The 19,782-nt window shown below is 38.7% G+C and overlaps 2 protein-coding genes across 8 annotated transcripts in view; one reads left to right on the top strand and one right to left on the bottom strand.

Annotated features, from left to right (window-relative positions):
• LOC123519665 (lanC-like protein 3 homolog) overlaps positions 1–9,361 on the top strand; it is an 18,151-nt gene extending 8,790 nt beyond the window's left edge. For both annotated transcript variants that reach the window (XM_045281146.1, XM_045281147.1), the window contains 4 exons: positions 1,274–1,440; positions 1,730–1,905; positions 6,687–6,803; positions 7,358–9,361. In XM_045281146.1, the coding sequence (XP_045137081.1) occupies positions 1,274–1,440; positions 1,730–1,905; positions 6,687–6,803; positions 7,358–7,602 (705 nt within the window). In that variant the 3' untranslated portion in view covers positions 7,603–9,361. The remainder of the gene's footprint in view (positions 1–1,273; positions 1,441–1,729; positions 1,906–6,686; positions 6,804–7,357) is intronic.
• On the bottom strand, positions 9,049–19,255 carry LOC123519667 (RNA-binding protein 1-like). 6 transcript variants are annotated; one of them, XM_045281151.1, is made up of 6 exons: positions 19,114–19,254; positions 17,423–17,617; positions 16,327–16,434; positions 14,407–14,490; positions 14,032–14,055; positions 9,049–11,023 (listed from the first exon to the last, which is right to left on the bottom strand). In XM_045281151.1, exons 1-6 carry the CDS (start codon positions 19,128–19,130, stop codon positions 10,957–10,959), a joined length of 495 nt encoding a protein of 164 aa, XP_045137086.1. In that variant the 5' UTR covers positions 19,131–19,254; the 3' UTR covers positions 9,049–10,956. The 6 variants fall into 6 exon arrangements, 4 of the variants coding, with proteins under 4 accessions (XP_045137086.1, XP_045137085.1, XP_045137088.1 ...); XM_045281150.1 differs by lacking the exon at positions 19,114–19,254 and adding an exon at positions 18,506–18,766; XR_006679083.1 differs by lacking the exon at positions 9,049–11,023 and adding an exon at positions 14,895–15,580 and having other exon boundaries at positions 19,114–19,255.
• Positions 19,256–19,782: the final 527 nt, after the last annotated feature.

Below are 19,782 nucleotides of genomic sequence, written 5' to 3'. Positions count from 1 at the left end.
ATGCACAGGTTCTTCTTCCTCGTCTCCTTTTTCTGCCTCCTTTGATGCCTTGTCTAGCTCTATAAGTTCATCATTTGAGAGAGATTCAGCATGGCTTTCCAAAAGATCTTGAACATCATCATCATCATCAGCTTCATCGAAGCTACCTCTATGGCACAGATTTACTAAGTCATTTCTGATCACACCGATGTCGTCTTCAGCGAAGCCTGATAAGTCATGCGTGCATTCTGGCCATACTTTATTCCACGCCAAGTTTATGGTAGACATCTTCACTTCGTCCTAAGATGACTTGATGCTATCTAAGGCGTGCTTGATGTTATACAACTTCCACCATATACTGATAGTGGGTTTGCCAGGCCCATCTGTGCCCTTTATCAGTTGCTGCATGGTTTGCCGCTGGTAGTAGGCTTTTAGTGTTTGCCATGATTATTATGAATATATTTGTGCTTACAATAGACCCTTTAATATTCCATTTATTCATCCAATTAGTAATGCATGTAAGTAATATGTAATGCAGTTAAAAAAGGGGGGGAGGGGAAGAGATAATAGGCTCCAAGGGTGGTCAAGTTAAAGTCAGTACTGTGAGTGGCATGCCAAGTTCATGATAGAGATCTTCACTTCGTCCCAAGATGACTTGATGTTATCTAAGGCGTGCTTGATGTTATACGACTTCCACCATTCAATGATAGTGAGTTTGCCAGGCCCATCTGTGCCCTTTATCAGTTGCTGCATGGTTTGCCACTGGTAGTAGGCTTTAAATGTTTGCCATAATTATTATGAATATATTTATGCTTACAATAGACCATTTAATATTCCATTTATTCATCTAATTAATAATGCATGTAAGTAATATGTAATGTAGTTAAAAAAAGGGGGGGTAGGGGAAGAGATAACAGGCTCCAAGCGTGGTCAAGTTAAAGTCAGTACTGCGAGTGGTGGGGAGGTGTGGCGTGGATGACGTTATCACCCCTGATCCCCCGCGCTGGGCCCTCTCGGATGACATGAGCGGATGCCGTATCTGTGAATTTTTTTTACCGTATATCGAATCGAGGGTAGTAATTTCCAAATACCATAACTGGGAATTAATCGGATAAAGAACTACCATATAACGAGGACTTACTGTATATATATATATTCTCTCTCTCTCTCTCTCTCTCTCTCTCTCTCTCTCTCTCTCTCTCTCTCTCTCTCTCTCTCTCTCTCGTATACTAACCCTACTTATATAACAAGAATGTCAGCTGGACTATATTCTCCATTTCTGATAATTTTGCAGATTCTTGAGGATGAGCATCTATTTGCTATCCTAGACAGCATGGTGGAGTCCGGCCGGAGGTACTCCAAGGCTCACAACAGTTGTGTGCCCCTCATGTACCAGTACTATGAAACTGAGTATTTGGGGGCAGCACACGGGGTATCGGGCATCCTGACCATGTTGCTGTGGTGAGTCACTGCTTGCCCCTGCAAGATTTTCATGTGTGTGTGTGTGTGTGTATAATCAAAGTGCCAGGATTTGTTCTTAGTAGTTTTCATGTTACTTGAATACTTTTTATACAATAACATATTTTTGAAATTCAATTAGTCAAAGATATCCTTATCAGTTTTGTTATAATTTTATCCTTTAGGAGTTATGAAGAATCTTTTTCTCACTGCATTTGATGCTACATACTACTTTTTTGTTAGCATTGCTTTCCAAGCATTAAGATCATCATTTTAGTTAAGTTTGGTACAGTTTTCCAGAATGGCTTTCCAAACGTCCAGAGTCCAAACTGTTAATTAAGAAGGCTCTGGATGCTCTTGTAGCCTTGCAGCAGCCCAATGGCAACTTTCCAGCATCTATGGATGAGGTCGGGGTGAGCAGAGGCCGGAGAAGGGATGAGCTGGTCCACTGGTGTCATGGGGCCCCAGGTGAGTTAGGCATGAAACATCATCTGAACACAATGATCTGGCTATCATCATAACATGAGGCTCTCATATGGTCTCTTGACTTATCTGAAGGTCCCAGATCAAGCTGAAAATTGACTGAATTCATGATAGAGAGAAAGAGATCTTATTAGTAGTAATATTATTAGTATACTACTGCTTTGACTTCACACCTGTGGAGTTAGTCGTACAGGCGTAGGCATCTGGGGCCGTACTTATAAAACTCCACAAAGATGCCGTCTTAGTTAGGAAAAGTACCTAACCTACGAGACTTAAGCGCTAAGAATCTTTCCTAGCAGGATGCTTTGTTAAGTAACCGTCTTTAGGCGCTTATACCGCTAACCGCTAACATGAGCAAACGTTATGTAATGTTTTTAGAGAAATTACACAAGAAACGGGTGAAAATGCGTAAAAAATATACCCTACATGAAAAATATATTTATTTAGTTAGTTTTAAACACACACCTCTTCATTTCAACCTTAATAATTGAAGGCATCTTCATTTTGACAAAACAACAATTTGGCGCCAATTTTGCACGCGCATCATGGCAACCCAAGAGTCCCACGAAAAGAAAAGGAATAGAAAGGTGAACATACCCCATAATTCTCCCTCACAGTACCAGTAGAATGCTGCAGGGTCAGTTTTCACCTGGTTACATCCCATCTTCAACAGGAAAGTTTTCACAGTGAGGTACCATTTCCTAGCAGCATCATTGAGGCCATACACACACTTCCTTAATTTCCACAGTACACTCTCATCACTATGTGCTTCAACAGGAGGAACAAGGTACACTTTACGATCAAACTGTTCACTCTGTAGGAAAGCAGCCTTAATATCAATGGAATTCACTGCCCACTTTTTAGATGACAAAATAGCAATAAAGGACCTTAACACTTCCTTGCTAACAGTTGGAAAATCTGACTGAGTTTCTCTTTTTCCTCAAAGCCTCTGGCAACCAACCTTGCTTTCCTTTCTTTTTCCCGTCACTGTTTTCTTTTTGTGTTACTACCCACCGAACCGACAAAGCTTTTTAACCTACATTTGGGACTTCCTCATACACATCAAATTTCGTCCAATTTTTCATTTCTTCTTGTTTTGCTTTTTCAAGTTCAACATTTTCCTTATTTTCACAAACCATGATTATTTCACTGGGTTTCTGCACTTCCTCCTCTTCTGAGACTGGTACCCATTTTTCTACATCACTTTTCCAGTCAAGGGCTGATATGCATCCATCTTCATGTTCAATGTTCCTCCAATTACTATATTTTCCTGTAGATTTTCCAGCTCGACTGTGCACAGTAACTGTCTGCCATTCATCGGAAGACTTCAATTGAAATCTTACTTTCTGCCCAATCTCTGGAATGCTTCTGACCTTTACATTGTCCTTTGGAGTGCTTCCTGTAGTATTGTCCTCTTCTTCCATGGTGTGATCCTCTTCCTCATCAGTTTCATCACTACCTTTATCTTCTACAACATTTTCGACTGGATTTACCACTGCTTTTATCTTTTTCTCCTTACTGCTGACCTTTTCTTCTTTTCTCTCTTTTCTCTGATGCTTCAACACATCAAGAAGTGCCTTTCTTCCTTTTTCCGCATCTTTGTCAAAATTGTAGGGTATCTCCTGAACATGCGTTTCATGGGCTCATACAATGCCTGACCCATACTTCAAAATTAAAGTTTTTCCATCTTTTCCAATGACAGTAGCTGGTCCTTTCCATTCCTTTTGCTCCTCTCTTTTAAAGTATACTTTATCTCCATTTTCAAAGGCTCTTCCTGTGGTTCTTACTTTGTGTCTTAGAGCACTTCGTATTTTCTCAGATATTTCTGCAGCGATGAAGGCTTTTCTTGCAGAGTGACTAGCATTGAGATGTTTAGCAACCATTTCACTAGATGTTGTACCCTCCAGGGCAGGAAGGTCATCACTCATGGTACAAGGCAATCTAGGATTTCGTCCATATACCAGTTGATATGGACTGAAACCCCCCACCATCTGAAAACAATTCTTAGCATTGACTGCCCATGCCAAAGCAACTCTTAAGGACAAATCTGGCTGCTCTGCCATTATTTTTGCCACCATTTCATTTATAATGGCATGATTACGTTCACACAGACCATTACTGAAAGGAGAATAAGCTGCTGTATGCATTACTTGAATGTTCATGTTCTCACACATCTCTAGGGAGACATTGTTGGCAAACTCACCACCATTATCACAGAAACTTTCCAGGAGCTCCCAAACCAGTTCCCAACCACGTTTCCATAATCTTTTCAATTATCTCCTTTGGCTCTTTACTTTTTGTCACACATGATTTTGAGAACCTTGATGCCATGGCTACCATATGAAGAAAATATATTTCTCCTTTTCTAAACTCCTTTAAGTCTATTGCTACAACTTCATTGAATTCTTTTGTCATATTCACACTTACAATTGGCCTTGATGGTGTCTTCTTGTACTTCATACATATCTCACAGTTGTTGGATATCTCTTCTGCCAGCACAAAACACATCTTGTCCTCAATCCCTGCATCCTTCATCAGCTAGATCAGTCTCTTACTTGTGGGATGACCAAATTGCTGGTGCAGTTTTTCAATCTAAAATTTTCTTCTTTTCCTTTTCACCATCACCTAATGAGAACATTATTTCTTCTGTTCTCTTCCATAGTTCTTTCTCATCCCTTAGTGGAAGGCAGTAGTGTCCTGAGGAAATGCACCTCAGTTTCACCTGGTTACATCCCGTCTTCACCAGGAAAGTTTTCACAGCAGAGCGTAGTTCCGATCTACGGACCTCTGGGCCCATAAACCAGAGGTCCGTAGATCGGAACTACACTCTGCTACCATTTGTTGACTAGGTAACCAAGTGTGGCAGGTTAAATAATAGGCAAGAAAGCATCTTTGAGGTTTATTGATAAGAACCTCTCTCCAAACCTGCCGGGCCCTTCTCCACCAAAGCTCTCTCCCCAAACAATAACAATCCCACCAGACAAGTGACACATGCGAAGCGTGAAGCGCAATAATCAAATAGACTGAAGAGTTAACATACTTTCTGGGGGATCCAGAGGGGGCAAAGCTCCCCAGGTAGGAGGTTACACAATGTTAAGTTACTTTACCCTATCAATTATTCTGGTTAAGTTCCAAAATGTTAAGTTACTTTACCTTAATGGGGAGTGAAAATCCAGTGAGGAGGTTACAAAATGTTAGGTTAGGTTACTTCACCTTATGGGGGAATCCAGTAAGGTTAGGGGGAAGGGTCAAGATTGTGAAACTGCAATATTTCCAAAATACCTAATTCATTAATTTAGCACTTTATATTAGTTTATATGAAAAAGTGTAACTATGGGAGGCAAATAATTAGTTGTGTGTTTAGTGTGATGTGGGATAATTAATTAGATAACTTTTTATCAAAATTTTACTACTCAGTAACTTACCTGTTATAAGAAGACTGTGCTCCAGGCTGTGGTCTGAGGTATGGAGTCAGTAGCCACTTCTTGCTGGGATAGCCACTGTCTCCCAGTAAGTGACACCCAGCTGGGACGATGCCATTTTCAAATATGGTGCAGAGTCCACTTTGTGCAAGTATTCTTGCATCGTGAACTGATTCCGGCCATTTTGCAACCACATCAATAATGTGGTACCGAGCATCAAACACAAACTGCACGTTGATGCTGCGGTATCTCTTTCGGTTGACAAACTCTGCCTCATATTCACTTGGTGCCACAATCCTCACGTGCATCCCATCAATAGCACCAATCACTTCAGGGAAGCCAGCAATCTGAAGAAACTACTCCTTCCTCCTCTGAGTTTCCAGTTGGGTGACTGGAAATCTTATGAACTGGGAGAGGATGGCATTGTCCAAGAGTGCTTCCAAAGTATCACTGATGACCCTGCTGATGGTCTGTTGTGAGGGCCCCGAGTCATCAGCGTTGCATTGCTGCATCTTCCCTGTGGCAAGGTACCGCAGAGTGATCACTTGCATCTCGGGGGAGAGGGCCTTGTTCCTTGCAGTAGGTCTCTTCAGCCTTTCCCGCACCAAGACTGTCACGAAAGTGATACCAGCACGGTCCAGCCGATATCTCTTCACCAACTCACGGTCATCTAGCTCATTCAGGACATCCTTCCTCTCATGAAACGCCCATCTCTGTCGCAGGTGGTGGCGGTGCGGTTCCTCTTGAGCGGCTATGTTTACTTTTAGGATGAAAGCTTAGGAGAGCGCGGCCTGCTATTCCACTTCCAGAGGTGTTTTAGCAGTAAGACGCATTCTTAGGGCTGAGGATGCATTCTTAAGGCTTTAAGACTCGAATTCCGCCATTTTTATGGTTTAAGACGTCTTCTTACTGTTAGGATGTCATCTTAGTGTTTATAAGTACGGGCCCTGTACTACATATAGCCTCATTAAATGGACAGTAATTAAAACTTTTTTTCAAGAAAATGCTATGTCTAATGCAATGGCAAATTCAGCACTTATGAATTCCGATATGACGAAAATCACATTATATCATACCAAATGAACAGAACTCCGATGTTATTGAAGGACCCCTCATAGTTTTTTGGAAACACTTAAAATACACTTAAAATCCCTTATGAAAATAAAGAACTCTTAGAACAAGTTTTAAGACTACTCTCTAAGAGATGCCTATGGAGGTATTCTATAGTACAAGGCAATAAATGATCAACATTTCAGTCAATGGCATTTAATGAGATTTTGGCATTACTGAACAAAATTATCTGTAGTAGCAATTCATCCCTCTAACCTCTTAACCTCTGTGCAGGGTTTGTGTATATGCTGGCCAAGGGTTACATGGTTTTTGAAGACAAGAAGTACCTAGACTCTGCTTTGAGGTGTGGAGAAGTTTCTTGGGAGAAAGGCTTGTTGACTAAAGGACCAGGTAAGGCAGAGTAATGTTAAGTTCATTGAATTCCATCATATATACACAGGAACTGTCTAATTAGGGCATTTGCTATGGTCTGAAAAAAAGAATTGTCAGATTACCTGCCAATGGAATTTTACATGTAAAAGTCAGTCACTTAGTCTGTCACAATATTCTCTCAGCACAAATAATAGTTGCTCATCTCCTTTCCAAATTTGCCAGATAAAACCAGGAGAAAATATTTCAAACTAAATATGTAGTAGGAGATTAGAAATTAATATGAAAACTGAGCCTAATTGCAAGTATTCAGTTTATAATAGCTGTTCTGTAGAATGTGCATTACAAAATTCCATGGATTCTGTTAACATAAACACTTAGGATGAATGTTTTGTATCATCTAAGTACAGTGCATCAAGATGTATCACAAGAGGCAGTTTTATAGTGTGCTTCTCTGTTGAACTCTGGGAGTGTTGACTGCACCCTACAAGCACTGGCAACTCAGTCCTTAGCAAACACCCAAATTGAAGGGGTTTTATTTATTTTGTAATTGATGATTTTCCTCTTTTATGCAGGGATCTGCCATGGTGTGGCTGGCTCTGGGTATGTGTTCCTCATCCTCTACAGACTGACTCAAGACCCTAAACATTTGCACCGAGCCATTCAGTTTTACCACTTCATCAACACTGAGGAGTTCAAACAGGCACGCACCCCTGACAACCCTTACAGCCTGTATGAGGGTGTAGGAGGCACTGTTTGCTTTGTTGCTGATCTCCTCAATCCTTTGCAGGCATCTTTCCCTCTTTTCGATATCTTTTAATACTTCATTGCACTCTGATGAATTGGATCTTACGTATGACAGCAAAAGTGACATTTTTTTTACTTGTCCATTTGTGTATCCCGCTTCTCTCTTGTTTAAGAAAAATGTGTTTTGTGTAGTCTTTTAGTTCAGACATATCATAAGATTTAAGCCACAAGTCAGCTGCTCCTGCATGAGTGAGTATTGGCTGTATCTTACAGTAATATAATTCATCTATGTCATTGCCACACATTACTCTGCCTTCCATGACTGCCTCTAACTTGTGATGGGAGTTATTGGTGGGATGTTAATTTGCTTCTTATGGTCAGTTGGCAATGAGATTTGTACTGAATGTAGTTAGTTAAGGTGGGATACCACTGTAGGTGCAGGATATCATACCAGAACTACTACAATTATATTTTGGGAAAAAGTGGAGCTAGTCCATTTCCTTCAGTGACCTGTTGTTCTTTCATTCTTGAATGTTCTTCATGGTTGATGGATTGAATTATAGTATTTATGCACCATAATGCTGTCATATGGTGTCACCATTCTTTAAAATTTATTCATACATTTATTCACTTTAGCACCAGGTTATAAACACCACCTTAATCCTATGATTCATTCTGACTTCAGGTTTACACTTGGCATTGTATTTATGAACTTGCTCCTTAACATTGATTAAGAGGTGAGGTTTTTGTTGCATTGTGTTGTACTCTGCTGCCAATGAATTGTATAGATCTAGTGAAAGCCAAGTACAAAGTTTCAACAATTCCAAAATATGCTAGTCAATTGTGAACAAGATCTCAGATTCATAGAATGCAGAATTGAACACTACTTTATTTTTCTATTTTCAGTCTGCTTCTGCACATAATTATCTTATACATTCATCTCAAGTATACATTTGTCATATTGGAGTTCCAAGTTCTAAATACACTATTCGTCTGTGTAACACTTCAGATTGCTCACTCTTCCTAGTTTGCTTGCACCTACTCATTTTTGTTTATCCCACTAATAGATCCTCCTATTTCTCAATTCCAAGGTAACATTATTTTCTTTTACTTCCACTATGACTTATGCAGTAATTTTTTCCCTCCCTCTCTATCCATTCAGTGTTGCCTTTGCATTTTCTACTGTCTTGCTCCCTTAACTTCACTTCAATAAGGAATAGGAGTGTTTCATCAATGTCTATTGAACTGACTCTGAAATACAGGAGCTAGCAGTTTCAAACTCTATGGTCTAAGGATGTTTCCCTTATTCTGCTTAAACCCCTACCTTGCATTGAGGGTCAGTGGGTCGTGATATTAGATGTACTAAAAGATGTACTTATACGTACTCTAAATACATGTCAAGTTGTAGTATTAAGAATTTTCATGATTCCCACAATGCCTTTTGTGTCAAACTGATTAAAAAATTGTCTTTTGAAGAGAATTTGACTAATAAACAGGACATGCAATAAAAGTCTTTTCATCAGGTATGGATAATCTATTTTCTCCAACACAATTGAAATGCTTTGAAAAAAAAAAAAATCTGGCAAGGAAAAAGTCAAAATAAAAAAGGCTTACATAACATTTCATACTTTCACAAACAATTGTACACAAATTCCTGGTAAATGAGCTACATAGCATGATGGTGGGGGAAGCTGTCAAGTGCCCCATGCCCATGGGTTCTGCACCCAATAAACTGACTGACAAAAACACTGCATTCCTGCAGTGTAAAGATATTATCAAACAATAAAAACTTGAAAAAAAAATAAAAATAAATAAAAATAAAAAGACAATAAGACAATAAGCATCACAGTTTAAAATGGACCATACCATTTGGTTCTCTACTATGGTCTAAAACAGTTAGTTGTTTTCTAGTTTTACAAATGTAGTAAGCATGACAAATCCGAGATAATCCACCACACAAACTTACCAAAATTGCAAAACTTCACAACACAAACGATGCGTGCACCTTGCAATTAGAAATATCATGACCTGTAATTATGGTCTCACCTGTTAGGTGTCCATAGTGTCGTCTTTCAGTAACGTGTGGATAGTGTTCATACAGTAACTAGTTTCGGCTATACTTTAATGAGGTTTCAATAATATTGGCTACTGATGAGGCTGGAGCCTCATCAGTAGCCAAGCCAAACTTCATATTTTTTGTATACTGTTTACAAAATTTTTATTCTATGAAACTCCACACAGCACAATATATTTTGAAATCACTGAATGTTTGCTTTGTTTTACAAACATCCTGGGTCTTGAAATGCAGGAGAATTTTCCAATACACAGTCTAACGCACATTTAATGAATAATACTGTGGCTGTGTGATAGTCAATGAGTGACCTGGATAATGGCCTGAGACAAAATAACAAAATGGGGGGATGATGATTTATGTGTTTTGAGTCCATAAATCTAATTCAAGAAAAAAGTTGAAGACGTCCATTAATGGCAGAAATAAACATAGGAAAGGACTCACAGTTATGATACTGAAGTGTATATATAGTACACAGGTAGAATACACATATGCAACATCAAACACAAGAAAAAATAAAATACAATGACCATAATTATATAGAAAAGTGCCCATAAATTGATATTTAAAGTATTCCACATCTCATTTCCAACAAGAAAGTTAAGGACATCTAGCGGCTGAAAGTATGAACTACAAATCGTGATATCTCGTTAGGAAAAGATTTGTTCCATTACAAAGCTTGCATCATGAAGCATAGGACATCTTTAGAAATTTGAGTGATGAATCTAACATCAAGAAGTATTTTTAATAAGGAAATACAACCAAAAGACCATGAAAGCTACGAGATTGCTGTAATGAAACACATTTATCTCCTTATACACTAATGATTTGAAATGAACGTCATGACTGAAAATCATGTGCAAGTGCCAAAACCTTCTATTGAAGACAAGAAAAAATGTTCCAAGACTAATGTTCAGGTAGAAAGCTTTATCCACAAATTGGAGATGATCCTTTGTAAAATAAGAAGCTCAAAGCTGACCTTATTACTACCTTTTACAATGATTAAGCCTTAGGTGTTTTTTTTTATATCAAAAGGGACAATGCATAATGACCACTTATGGGGGAGGACAGTGAATGATCCAAGAGGCAAAGTAGATACAAGTCACCACCAGCTTCTAAAGTGTGGTGTCTTATCAATCCTCAGTACACTGTCAAGGACTACACAGGGCCTCTGGCTGGAGGCCATTAGCTGATTTAGTCCACCCGCAACTTTACTAGACAGTCACCACCATTCAGTTTTAACTCACCACCCATAAAAAAATATACGCTGTGTTGGCCACACCAAATACCACTTTCTGGAACATCCCTCTTCTGTGGCCAGCCACTCCAAGACATCGTCCAACAGACAGCCTGGACTTATGACCTCGAGCGTGAGCGCCTCTTGGGCTGTGGTGATTCACTGCGGCGGTGGTAGTCATCATACCTATGATAGTAAAGTGTTGGCATTAGTGATCCCAAGATATTACTGGATTATAATAAGATACTCTCCAACATACTACTCTAGAAAACAAACTGTATCCTACAAAAAACAACTACCAATGCAATAAGACCATCAAAACAATTCACATAAGACATGGACAGTGAAGGGTCAGCAAAAGATTCCAAGAGAGCAATAAAATTTGCATCTCTGAAAAGGTGTCAAGTAAGGCACTCAAATCAATCCATCTAAGGCACTTCAGTTCAATCAATGTGCACATGTTATCAATAATGCTGAGCATTATCTCAATACCTGAGAGAGAAAGCAAAAATATCAACTTTGCAAACTGGTCAATCCCATAATTCAAATAAAGACAATGTTAGAATAAAAAGATTAAACCTCTTGAAAAATTCATTAATGACAACAAGACCTAAGACAATAAAACTTGCAAAGTTATTTTCTAAGAAAATACATTAACTGATGAAAGATTTACAGAGGTGACCTGCTTTAACAAATATAGTAAACTCCAGACTTGATTCTTTATGACATCTATTGAAATGAGTATGTTTGGAGAGAAGTTATTACTGATTTATAGCTAACATTAATTTTGTCAACACAATCCATTACATAGTTGAAAAATAAAGAATGATTGGTTTTTTTCATAATTTTGGTCACAAGATGGAAGTATTTGCCTAAAGAAAGCCACCATCAAAAGAAAATATTCTCTATACAGTGGAGACTCAATACTCGAATGTCTAAATACTCGAACACAAAAGTTTGATTTAATACTCGAAAAAAATATCTGATAGTCGAATGTCCACACCTGTGGTTGTAAGCAAAGACTCCCTGGTGCCCCCCCTTCCCCCTCCACCAGTTGTGACTTGTGCTGCTGCAGTCATCAAAATAACATTCTCCTGCATCCTCTCTATAGTTTTTCATTTATAAACTTACATTAACACCAAAGGTTCATTAGTAGCGAAAATATCTGGAAATCAAACAGCCACACATTTGGTCGTATACAAAGCTCTTGTCATCTCCCTTCTCGCAGTTGCCACAGTACCATTTTGATACTGTATTACTGGTAATACCGACATTACCGTAATAACGGTATACCGGATGTCGGTTCAAGTGTTAGTGAGCCACAGTCCTCCAATAGTGGATTCACAGGAATCATCATGATGGATGATGACTCTTCCTTTGGCAACCTACCTCCTCCTCTCTATCCTTCTTCTCCCCTCTTCTTCTAAGTTATCCATCTCCAGGCTTCACTTATGTTATGTACAAATAAAAAATTGTAAAAACATTGAAATTTTTATAAACTTGAGGTTTTGCAAAGATAAGAACAAATTACCTGATTTATAGGTATCAATAGTTGAACTTTTTAATACTTGAACAGCCACTTGGAATGAATTAAGTTCAAGTATCGAGTCTCTACTGTATCATGTTACATTTTTTTTTTTTTTTTTTTTTATACCATGTGGGCTTTTCATGGGAATTTTATGGGCTAAAGGGGATATTTTCCACTGATATGAAGATAAGTACCTTAGTCACTAATCCCCCCATCAATCTTCTGTTTTACAGGTATCTGTCACTCACTAAACACCACCAAGGTCATAAGCTATAAGACAAGGATAACACCATGTGGTGTTAAGGTGCCGAAATAACCAACATGAGGTAAGGTGCCTGACATTACTTGTGTGGCAGTCATTGTAAAAGTGTACATTGTTTTTAAGCCATATCTAATGTCTATAGCTGAGGCATCTTTTCCATTTTCTCCAGCTACTTAACCAACTCATGGAATAGAGTTACAGGCAAACTGTAGCCAAGTGCAACACAACTTCCCACATCAAGGACATGAAAAAGACAGACCATCCTTGTTTATTATAAGGAAATCTGATGTGTTGGTTCATTAAAGTAGGTTACCACTATACTACTTTAGTTAGTAAGATCACACTTTCAATACTATAGATAGAAACAGCACACAATTCAAAGCACACAATAGCAAGAAGCAAACCAAAGAAACTTAAAATTAAGGTTTGGCAGCAGCCACTCAAAATACGAATATCCATGTCTCCCATACATGAAAATGACATATTCTCCAACACAATACTGTCCATCATTTCTTTAAAAAAAGGAAAATTATGATACTATTCATAAAAAAAGATATGTACACGTGTCACTAAGAAAGAAGAGGTGGACTATTTCCATTAACACCAATCCTCAGAGAAGAAAAATGTTGGACTCCAAAGCAGCATCGTCATTATAAACCTGACACTTCCACTCAATCACCTCAATAAATAGTTTTCCTCTGCTGTCCCTCACCTGTCGTGTGTAAAATCTGCATCAGATATTCCACTTAGTCAAAACAAGGCACCAGGGATGATGTTCTGGTAATGCTAAAGGCCAGGACATGTAAACAAAAATACTTTCAAAATAGCAAATGCTACAAGGCAAGTCAAGAAAAAAGATAATTTCTTGCAGATGGTAAATGTGCTTACACATGATACTTGACTAACTGGTGCCAGTTTCACTAGTAGGACATCAAATATATCATGTATAAAATTAAATGAATTAATTTAGTTTCCAACTTGATAGTAAACCAATGCTCAATTCCCTTTCCATTCATTTCAACTGAAGTAAATCAAACAAATGATAATTTCAGACTGATTATTCATTATTCTATGAATATGAATACCAAGTCCAAGAACTGGAGAGAGAGAGAGAGAGAGAGAGAGAGAGAGAGAGAGAGAGAGAGAGAGATATATATATATATATATATATATATATATATATATATATATATATATATATATATATATATACAGGTATTTTTGACTCCAAAGAGCAGCATATATAATCTGAAATGCTGCATCTAATGTGTTCCATTATTGAATTTCAAATGTGAATACTCCATCCCTGAAAAACACCACCTTATCTGAAAGCACTCACCTATCTCAGACTCTTGTTACAGGAATTGAGTAGAATCAGTTTTATAATTTAGAAATAACCCTCACCTTGGGGAGCCACGGCGAGCTGGCCTGAAAAAAGTGAGCATTTTCAGTAAGCATTCTAAGGAGGGAGAATTCCATAGTGTGTTTGTAAGCTGCAACATCCAACAATGACATATGTTGTTCCTGTTAAGGTTGGTGGTGCAATAATGAAAATAATTATCAATGACTGTTTTGTGGGTGGGTGGGTGAGTGAGTGAGTGTGTGTGTGTGTGTGTGTGTGTGTGTGTGTGTGTGTGTGTGTGTGTGTGTGTGTGTGTGTGTGTGTGTGAAGAAGTGAAACTAAGCTAAATAGTAACCTTGCTGCTGCTTGTTTTAAGGGATGAAGGTGCCTGGGTATTGTATGGAGTATTCTAAGTAAAATAAAGTGAAGACTATTACCTTGGAGAGCGGGACCTGGACCGCCTGGGGGAGCGGGAGCGTGATCGTCCTCGGCTGCCCCCAAACCTCCGTGGGGAGCGCGACCTGAAATGACCCGAAGAGCAAAAATTTAAAAAATACACCAAAACATAACAAAACTTTATTCGCTGGATGTCATCACTGTCTCGAAATTGGAACAACACTGCTTTAGCAACATGGAATTCCACTTTATATGAGGCTGTAAGAAACTGATTAGGGTAAAGTATATGTCCAGTCTTGCATCTACGGAAAGTGAACTGCTGAACTCTCTCTCTCTCTACTCATGGCCACAAAGTGGTTACTTCTCTCCCACCGACCACCTGGGCTGAACCATGACAACTGTTTAAGTCATTCGCTCAAGGCAAGTTTTAAGTTATAAATGACTCTTCAAGGGGTCAACACTCACTCCTCTAGGTACCACCATCCTTACTCACAGGATGAATACCTACATTTGAATAGCATTCACAAACCTGTAGTTTGTGACTATGGATAGGATGTTCAAACAGACAGGGTGGTAGTAGTAGTAGTAGTAGTGGTAGTAGTAGGTGGTAGTAGTAGTAGCAGTTATGTTGAGCCAGGTGGGTGTGCGCCGTACGCGAGAAAGTGGGGGCAAACACCCTTGACCGACAGTGGCATGGCTGGCCTACAGCAGGTCAACGCTGGAAAAGCCCCGTGTGATGGCTGGGCACCGGGGATTCAGAGGCGAGGAGGGAGGTCAAATGGAGTACTCAGGGGCGGGTGAGTGCTGGGCGGGGGCCCACGCTGCGTTTTAGCGTTGTCGGGCGTATGAGAATTTGGTGAGATTGGCCCCCACTACTGAAGAGAAACCAGCAGCTGGCCCAGCCCAGTTAGTGGGGAAAAATTATTCCCAGCTGACTGGAAAGTGCCTCTAAGGGACAACCAGCTGCTGGTTTCTGGTCAGGCTGGTTGCAGGAGGCTGGAAGGCCAGTGGATCCAAACTCGGGACCAGCTCAAGGTTGGAGGAGACCCGCAAGGCTGCTGACAGACTGCTGCTGCTGCTGCTACTGCTAGAGGTGGTGATGGAGATGGTGTTGGCAGTACTTGTGGTGGTGGTGATGGTGGTGGTGGTGGTGGTGGTGTGGGAGCAACAGTAGGAGTAGGTGGTGGAACAAGAAGAAATTGGGGCCAGATATTCCTGTAATGGGCCACACACCAAAATTAACATGGTCTCTTAAAATCACTTCTCTTGTCGTTTACAACTTAAATTATGAGATTGATAAGAAATATAATCACTTAAAATGGCAGGCTAAATATTAATTGAAGCTTACACCATAATTCAGTTAGTTTTCTGAACTGAGAAAGAACTAGAATCAATGTGAATAATGTTGTGACCAGACAGTGTGATGCAAAAGAAAGTAACCTACAGGTAGTGTGATTTGCACTGGTGATGTGTTCTGCCCCATCCCTTAAAAAAAAATTTTTAAATATATGATGATACACACACACAATAAAAAAGAAAAAAAGAAAGAAAAAAGAAAAAAGAAAAGAAATGAAAATCCAACAAAAAGAATAGATGGAATCAGTGATACTGTGATTCTACCACAGAGTTCACTGATGGAAGCTGAAAGATACCATTAAGAACAATGGGCCACAAACACCCCCATGTCTGTATGACCAAACTCTGACATCAGTGTCCACATACTCCTGCCTATACTAACTGGCAAGACTATGGGAAATTGAAAAAAAAAGTTAAATAAAAGGACAACCTATGATCCAGAATGAGAAATCAGTATATTGAAGAATAAATGTAATAACATGATTTTTTTTTTCTAAGTTTTGGTAAGTACTCAAAACCAATGAATTTTAGCAAATACAATATGCTTCAAAATAAGTGACCTGAGCTCCTGTCCACAAGGAGAAAAGAATGAGGACCAATCTTACCTTGATCTCCTTGCACCGGCGCCGCCTCGACGTGGAGGAGAGTGGAAGCGGTCACGACGAGAACGTCCAGTTGACATCTCCACCTTCACCCGCACACCACATAGTCGACTGTGTACACACAAGGGAAGTGAACTGAGGTGAGTTTGTGCTGGTGGTGCTAATGGTGCTATGTTACTATTGGTTAGATTATGTAATATTGTGGCCAATTCTTTTCTTTTCTTTCTTAAACAAGAGTTGCATTGCCCAAGGGCAACAAAAAGTTAAAAAAAGGGCCACTGAGACTGTCAATTCCCAAATGGATTATCCAAAATGAGTCAATTCTTGAAACCCTCTTGAAAGAGTTAAAGTGATAGGAAAAAGGAAACATAAGCAAGCAGAGAGTTCCAAAGTTTACCCGAAAAAGGGAAGCTTAAGAATGCTGGTTAATTCTTGTAATTGAGATGGACAGAACAGGTGTGACAAGTGGAAAGTCTAATGCAGTGGGACTGTGAGAGGAAGAGAAAAATGTAGTTAGCAAGATCAGAAGAGCAGTTGGTGTGATGTGCAACACCGCAGCAGTGAAAACAGTCAGAGAAGAGGAATAGTTAAGACATGTTTTCAATTCCACCCTGTAGAGAAAGTTGTACATGTGAAGTGTACTCCATTCATGGATGGATAAGGTATAGAGACAGCAGAAGTCAAAGAGTTTCTGAAAAACTGGATGATATCACGCTGTTTTAACTAGACATGAGAAGCGAAGTAACCAAGGACATTCAATTTACAAGAGAGAATAGTTACCTAGAAGATTGTCAAGTTAATAAATAGAGGAATTGTACTTGAGGGATTGAACAATATACCAAGTTTGCTTTACCCAAATCTTATATTTTAAAGATCAGAGAGATGAAAAAAGATTCACATGCAAAGAACATGTAGAACCACATAAAAAAAAATGCAACAACTTCACATCAATTATCTTGCCATCTATTTTTTTTTTTAATGAAAATGTGTTAATTAAAAAAAAAAAATTGGAATTTAAGTGCTGAAAGTCTTTCATTATCTAATTGTTAGTAAAAACAAACCATCTCAAACACAAGTGGGAAGGAATAGTAAAACTCACGTGCCATCCAGAGCCCGCACAGAGTCCTCAGCATCCCTTGGGTCCTCAAACTCCACAAAGGCAAACCCGGGAGGATTGCGGGCTACCCACACATTGACCAGAGGCCCATACTTAGAAAAAGCTGATTCCAACTCATGCTTGGCATCAGCATTGCCAAGGTTCCCCACGTACACTTTGCACTCGGTCCTCATTTTTCTGTTAGAAGGAAAAATATTATATAGTCAGTGAAAGTAATCAAAACAGAAGTATGTAACAATTCAATAAGTGGAAATCATCTACTTAGGCAGGTTTTTCAAAAACTTTTAATTATCTTTATATCTTGTCTTATGAATTTAAACCTACTCATCACAGCCACTATCTGTAAATTCCTCATCCCTTATCTCCTATCACTATCAGTCTGGACCATGAACTACCAACAAGTCCAGAATGTATAAAATCAGAACAGGGAAAGATAGAGTAAGACATGGTAATCTAGCCACATATATATATATATATATATATATATATATATATATATATATATATATATATATATATATCTATCTATATATATATATATATATATCTATATATATATATATATATATATATATATATATATATATATATATATATATATATATATATATATATATATATATATATATATATATATATATATATATATATATATATATATATATATATATACCTATATATATATATATATATATATATATATATATATATATATATATATATATATATATATGTGTGTGTGTGTGTGTGTGTGTGTGTGTGAGAAGGTGTGAGTATGTGTGAAAGCTGTCCATTCTATACACACACACACGAGAGAGAGAGAGAGAGAGAGAGAGAGAGAGAGAGAGAGAGAGAGAGAGAGAGAGAGAGAGAGAGAGAGAGCTCCACCCATAATTTTTCATTCCGAAGCCACGTATCTAATGTTCAAGGTCACGCCACCTACATTCCAGTCCCACTATCTCCAACATCAAGTATTATATGCAGGCTATATATACAACACGCTTGTTTGTTAAATCAACGTCACAATATCACAGCGGAAGAAAGTAACACCAATATAAACTTTACCCTTTCGGAACAGACATCATAATCGGCTGAACTTTACGATTTCACACGCCAGATCAACACCACAGCAGTTTTCTCAGGACCGGTTTGGGAGCGTCCAAAGATTGTCCAACAATTCCCTAGGCACTATAAAACTTATACTTCAATTTATATTTGCTGTGGAAGGCCGTGTAAAGTAGTTTTCCGCGGATGAAAACTGGCCCACCCTTCCGTCACGAAGTTGAAAGCGGAGTGGCGGCGGGAGGGGACGGGACGCCCCGCCGCCCTCTTCCCCACCGGTGGTGTACCTGCCACTATTACTGCTTTATTATACTATTGCCGCCATAACCCACCGCCCTTCAACTCACCAGGCACCGAAATCACACGTACATTGTTTACAGATAGGAATGAGGCATTAGCACAGCACTGCATCGCCATAATCACAAAAAATGCAATAAATAATTTAGGCAAATACCTCCAGGCGCCACCATTATCAGTTCGAAAATTCTTCCTACAGCATAACATTCCCCGATTTGTTTTGTTGCATGGCAAATTTATGGATGAAACTGAATGCTGCAGCGGGTTTAAAATACATATCTTAAAGCAATTAAGTGAATATTATTGATACTTACGAAGCGGAACGTAACATGCGCGCTTGTCCCCAGAGCTTCTTCTCTGTGTCTGTTCGCAAGCCTACATACTCGGCGGTATTGGGTTGGCTTGGTGTGCATTTTCTGCTTACAACATATTTAAAAGCAAGAATGTATATTATATCAACGAGATTTTGCCTTTTTAATAAGCGAGGATAGCTGTACCATTTCCAATATCATACATGTTTCGGCTCCCAACCGCCATACTAAAATAGCTACCTGCAGGTAAAGTAATTTATCTTTTGATTTGTGTTGTGTGTTATTTCGATCAGGGTGGGCGATTAATACAATGAACAACGGTTCAATGGCTCGTGACATGTGGTTACCAATAAGTTTATTCAAGCGAAATAGAAAAAAAAAATCAATGAAAAAATAGTCAGTCTCTCTTGAAAGAGTTATTTTCACCAAGTTTTTTTTTCTTCTCCTCTTCCTTTTCGTTTGTAATATCATCTCTTTCACATTTATATATTGATTTTTTGTTTTGTTTTGTTTTTTCCTTCTACCATTTTCTGTAAATCTGCTGCAATGGATATGGGGAAAGAGCAGATAGGTAGTAGGATAGTAATACGTAGTATCCTTCTTTGTTCGTAGCCACTACGGCAAGTAGGTATGTACCAAGGAATATACTTAGTATAGAATCCTTGGTATGTA

This window comes from Portunus trituberculatus, chromosome 45, assembly GCF_017591435.1.
Source record: "Portunus trituberculatus isolate SZX2019 chromosome 45, ASM1759143v1, whole genome shotgun sequence".
In the NCBI taxonomy this organism is placed as follows: domain Eukaryota; kingdom Metazoa; phylum Arthropoda; class Malacostraca; order Decapoda; family Portunidae; genus Portunus; species Portunus trituberculatus.
Note: the sequence above shows the minus strand (reverse complement) of the source record. Positions and strands in the feature narration are given on the sequence as shown.

What these genes read in the sequence shown, in the direction of transcription:
- LOC123519667 (XM_045281150.1), bottom strand. Translation starts at nt 18,525, where the DNA reads ATGATGTCTGTTCCGAAAGG. An exon ending in ATGATGTCTGTTCCGAAAGG is followed by an intron (nt 17,618 to 18,505) that starts GTAAAGTTTATA and finishes TCCTTCTAACAG; the next exon opens with AAAAATGAGGACCGAGTGCA. An exon ending in GTGCGGGCTCTGGATGGCAC is followed by an intron (nt 16,435 to 17,422) that starts GTGAGTTTTACT and finishes GTGTGTACACAG; the next exon opens with TCGACTATGTGGTGTGCGGG.